At 33.4% G+C, this 5,172-nt stretch overlaps 1 protein-coding gene across 1 annotated transcript; it reads right to left on the bottom strand.

The window, feature by feature from the left end:
* Positions 1-1,316: 1,316 nt before the first annotated feature.
* Positions 1,317-4,482, bottom strand: LOC145620634 (wax ester synthase/diacylglycerol acyltransferase 4-like). The gene is made up of 6 exons (XM_081675334.1): positions 3,599-4,482; positions 2,973-3,045; positions 2,567-2,634; positions 2,256-2,468; positions 1,998-2,135; positions 1,317-1,823 (listed from the first exon to the last, which is right to left on the bottom strand). The coding sequence occupies exons 1-6, from the start codon at positions 4,340-4,342 to the stop codon at positions 1,668-1,670; spliced, it is 1,392 nt and encodes a 463-aa protein (XP_081531460.1). The 5' UTR covers positions 4,343-4,482; the 3' UTR covers positions 1,317-1,667.
* Positions 4,483-5,172: the final 690 nt, after the last annotated feature.

Here is a 5,172-nt window from a genome sequence, read left to right on the forward strand (position 1 = left end):
GAGTCTAGAATATGACTTAAATCTTACGGAACAATAGTGTAATATTCAATTGAGAATCTAAAATGAATTCGCAATTGGCCAATCAATCCGCCGATCTAGTGCATGCTAACCAATCGTGATGTTTTTCATGTAAGTTTTAAACAAAATAATACAAGTTTTCACCTGTCATTATAGGGTTTTCGTTTGGGGTTGACCATGCCTAGCTATCCTTTGGGGTTGACCATACCCTAATATTTACCCTTCATTCAGGGTTTTTGTTTACGACCGAGCAAGTAAGGTGTAGTGGGTGGAGATCGGGAACAGGGGAAGAAGCAGGAAGCTTTTCAATAATGGAGGGATTCTAATGGTGGAGGAAGAAGGACAAAGACTTAAGAATTACAACAATTGTTGTTTTTCGTTATAAGATCTTGTCAAAAAAAAAAAAAAAAATGTCTTTCTCTAAGATGACATGGGAATGACATATATAATTAATTATTGTATATGTCATTCCCATGTCATCAATCACATATGTCTTTCTTGTTTCCCCATTGAGACAATCCACAAGGCCACAATTATAAGTGGTTGCAATTTACTTTATTTATTAGTTAATGGTTACAATGTTAACTGTCGCATACTAGACATTACTAGAGAGTAGAGACACATACCACACTAACCTGTAAACTGTAGTGGAGGAATGAAAAACGAAAGGAGATCAGACCACACATATAAGGAGTAAAAGCAATTTATAATAAGCATTTTTTTCAGCAGCTTAATATGGCATCCTCTAGGATCAATCACACACATTTCGTATGAATCGAATCCATAACACCTATCTACTCATCAATAATCTGTTGGCTAATCGTCAATTCAATGCATGACTACAAGATAACTGCATTCTTTGCAGCATTCCTCATTTCAAGCAAACCATCTTCAAAGCATTTAGCCAGAAATCGCGGATCTGGGACAATCTCTTTTGCTACTAAGATTTGCATATTAGCCATTCCCGCGTAACTCACCATGTGCATTGTTATCGCCCACATTGACCAAACCAACATCAAACTAACCGCACACCAACTTTATTTATATACCATGATGGGTATAATACTATATTCCAAATGTGACAAAAATAAATTAAGGAACGGAAAAAGTATCATTTAATAATGGGTATAATACTCGTATTTGTTATTCTTTGTTACTTAAAGCATGCAATTTTTAGCTAATGATTACATTGTTAAATGTCGCATATTACTTACTAGACATCAGTACATGTACATACATTACTAGTAAAATAGTAATACCATATTAATTCTTTCAAAAAAAAAAAAGTAATACCATACTAATAAAGATAATTTAAATATCAAATATTTTAAGAGAAAAAATAATTTATCCCACTAATTAAATATATACACTAAAGGTTTATTTTTGTTATTTTAATCTTTATGTAGGGCATATCTTACTAGAGATAAGAGATACATGTAGTGGAGGAATGAAAAACGAAAGGAGGTCTCACACTCTCACTCACACCTAAAAGGATTAAAAGCAATATTAAGCAGTTTTTTAGCAGCTTAATATGGCATCCTCTAGGATCACACACAGTACACATTTTGTATGAGTTGAATCCACAACACCTATCTACTGAATACTGATCATTCTGTTATTGGTTAATCATCAACGTAACAACTCAATGACTACAATATAACTGCATTCTTTGCAGCATTCTTCATTTCAAGCAAGCCATCTTCAAAACACTTAGCCAGAAATCGTGGATCTGGGACAATCTCTTTTGCTACTAAGATTTGCATGTTAGCCATTCCCGCATAACTCACCATGTGCATTGTTATCGCCTACATTTACCAAACCAAAATCGAACCACACCAACTTTATTATAACATGGGTACAACGTACAATACTATGTTCTAAATTAAATGGGACAAACATAAATTAAGGAACGGAAAAAGTATCATTTTATCCAGTAATCTTAATAGATGAGGTTTTGACAAATTATAGAGAGAACTTACATGAGGCAAGCTAGAGGATGTTGGTCTAATATAGGTGATGGGGTTGCCAGCAAACATCAATTCTTCTTGTGGACCGACCATGTTTGAGATTGTGAATGTTGTATTGCAAAGAATCCTGTGATTAAGTATGCTCGCATACTGAAGTACCAGTATCAAAGTCACAATTACAATCTAAGTTTCATCATCATATTGTCACAAACCTTAACATTTCACTCAATAATGAAATTAAGTTAGGACTATCGTTTTGGTGAACTTTACCTTTGGTCCAAGGAGGGACATTGCTAAGTTCCCTATATTGTATGAAAAATGAGCCTCCAATGATTGTTTCTTTCGATCGATCATCACCTTAGCTCTCTTTACATAATTTAAAGGATCTGGATCTTTTGTATGACAATATATAGGCAAGAGAATCATTCCAAATTGATTTCCCCATCTAGCTCGAGAATCATCTTCCATCAACTTCGACATTTCCTAGTTAGTATACAAATAATATGCTTAATTAGTTGTTTACTTAATTATGTAATATAATTTTAGAACTTATAAGAGATAAAAGAAACTTTGTAATTCACCTGTAATCCAGGTTGTTTCCTCAAGTTAACCATAGCTATTCCTGTGATTTTAAGCCCCTCCTGCAAAGCTAATGCACACTCACAAGTTTTTAGTTTATATGTCTATGACCACCCTGCATCAATGCAATGACTCTTTCATTACGAATTTTCGATGTCTCACACTCTTTCATAACTATATTAGTAGCTAAATTCCTATATTATGAAATTTTCTTAAGAGGCTAAGCAGGCTATCAGCTACTTGTATATATCCTGACCATTGCGAGGCATATATTTAAGACCTTGGGATGATCAAGGCGGTCCTTGTTCATTTTGTGCTCTTTAACTACCATCAGTCAATCACCTCAGCTAACCTAGGTTTATTACATGCGGAGTAAAAAAATTGTAACGAACAAGAGCTGATTCGTACCATGAGATGATCGAATATCCAAGTATTTTGAAAACCCTGATGATATGATTCCAAATAGAACGTCGTTGATGGTCTGCAAGAGGCAATTTATCATATTGATTCAAGGGCAACAAATTATATATCAAGTATTGCATTTTTGTAACATGGCCCCCAAATTATGTATATTGGATAACAAGTGACGTGACTACTGTGATTAGGGATATTATAATGACAATTGACAACTAAAGAAAATTTACAATTGCAAATGTAACATGGTTCTTAAAATTTTAAACTTTACCAAATAATTTGGTATAGCATATCAATATATCATATTCTAGATTGATTCGCATACCATTATAAAACTTTGGTTGCAATATTTACCAACAACAAAGTTATATTTTTATATTGCATACTATCACTATCACATTCTTGTAAATTTAAGCATAACAATTTTTGCCATTAGATTAACATTTTAACAGTGTTTCAAAAAAAAAAAAAAAAAAAAAAAAAACAATTTAACATAATCTTCAATATACTCCATAATAATCTATAAATAGTAAGTAAGTTGAAGCTATCTATACTGTATTCAAACCAAAATCTAAAATGATTGCCATATATTGCGTAATCAAACAAAAATATATACTTACCGCATTAGGAATAGCTCCTTTGACAGTTTTCATATCTTTAAGGCTAAATTTGGCAGTCGCCGCCGTCCTCGGCCACAGCTCCACCCCATCTCCGCCGCTTACGGCGGTCTTTGTATCACAAACCCATAAACATTTCCCAAAAAACCCAATCACAGAAAGTATGGTCCACCAAATAATCTTCAAAACATCCAATAAACCTCTTTTTCTCACTTTTTTTGCATCTCCCCTGTTTTCTCTGTTTTTCTCTGTAAAACCTACTTCATCATTACCATCTAATCTCTTACAAGAAGCTAGAAACATTGACATTAAAGAAATCCCATCTCCTAAAGAATGATGAATTCGAAGAATTGCGCATTTTAATTCACTAATTAGGTGTAATTCCCATAAGGGTTTATCTGTACTTAAAGGAGAAGAAACAGCAAAATCTGCTAACAAAGAATTGATCTTTTCTTCTATGATTTCCTCAGAATCGGAATCGAAACCCGGGTTTTTGTTATGAATGATTATATGATCGTCTAAGTTGATTTGTGTTCTTCTCCAATATTCTCTTCCATGATCATCTAATACTAAGAGGCTGCAAAATCTAGGGTGTTTTACCATCAAACAGTTTGAAAATTCTGTTTTAATGGCCTCTATATTTAGAGGCTCTTTGAAGCCAATCGCGCAGTTGATTATTTGGTTGAAGTGTGGCTGTAGAAATAGCCGGCCCGCCGGCGTTACAGGCTCATCTCTAGTTGCTTCCATGAAAGAAGTTGATTCTAAGGTTTATTGTTTTTGTTTTTGTTTGATAAGAAAAGTTGGTTTTAATTGTTTAGGGAAGAAGCTAATAGAGGGAACTTTAATGTTTTGTGTGTGACGATGTTTGAATATTAGTGAAATAAACCTAAATTTGTGAAATGGTTGGTTGATTATTCTTGTGTGGTGGCTAGTTGTGATCCTGTCATTGTCAAGGAAATCTAATGCGATACCTTCTTTTGGTGGATTGTCTTTCTTAAAAGGAGTGATTATGGATTTATGATTTACTAGTACGAATTAATAGTCTAACTTCCCATCTCAAATTTGGTCATTGTTAAGAGCTGAAAGTTATAACTAGAAGTAGCATGCGTGTAGGTTTAAACATTTAAGGTTGGCCGATTGAGAACCTTGTTAGAATAACTTATAATATACGGTATTGAAAAACTATCGATGTGTATTAAAGATGACATTGAGTTGTGTTGACTTTAGGTAGTACATAAACTAACATGGAAAAATCATGACATTGTGCAAGCACAGCATTTGTTAAAAAAGCACATTGGTACATGAGCTACATAAATATTAGGTAGCTACTTCTAAAATTTGATGCAATTCTTCATTTCAAGTAAGAGTCTTAACTTACATTACTTGGAACCATTTTAGAAACAAGCAAATTATTGTACCTACATGTCTAAACTATAGACTGATCGATACATGCCATAAATTTTAATGTTTATAAATTTAAAATTGGTGTCTTTAAACTTGAGATTAACCACAAAAAATATTCATATTGACGCCATTCAGTCTATAATTTGATTGCTAGCACCCTAGAGAGTGAGGGA

The sequence above is a fragment of the Chenopodium album genome, chromosome 27 (genome assembly GCF_948465745.1).
Source record: "Chenopodium album chromosome 27, dcCheAlbu1.1, whole genome shotgun sequence".
Taxonomy (NCBI): Eukaryota; Viridiplantae; Streptophyta; class Magnoliopsida; order Caryophyllales; family Amaranthaceae; genus Chenopodium; species Chenopodium album.

Excerpts from the sequence above, each read along its gene's own strand:
- LOC145620634 (XM_081675334.1), bottom strand. The coding sequence starts at position 4,342 with ATGGAAGCAACTAGAGATGAGCCTGTAACGCCGGCGGGCCGGCTATTT. Across the intron at positions 2,469-2,566 it reads GGAAACAACCTGGATTACAG|GAAATGTCGAAGTTGATGGA; the intron begins GTGAATTACAAA and ends TATACTAACTAG. Across the intron at positions 1,824-1,997 it reads CATCCTCTAGCTTGCCTCAT|GCGATAACAATGCACATGGT; the intron begins GTAAGTTCTCTC and ends TGGTAAATGTAG.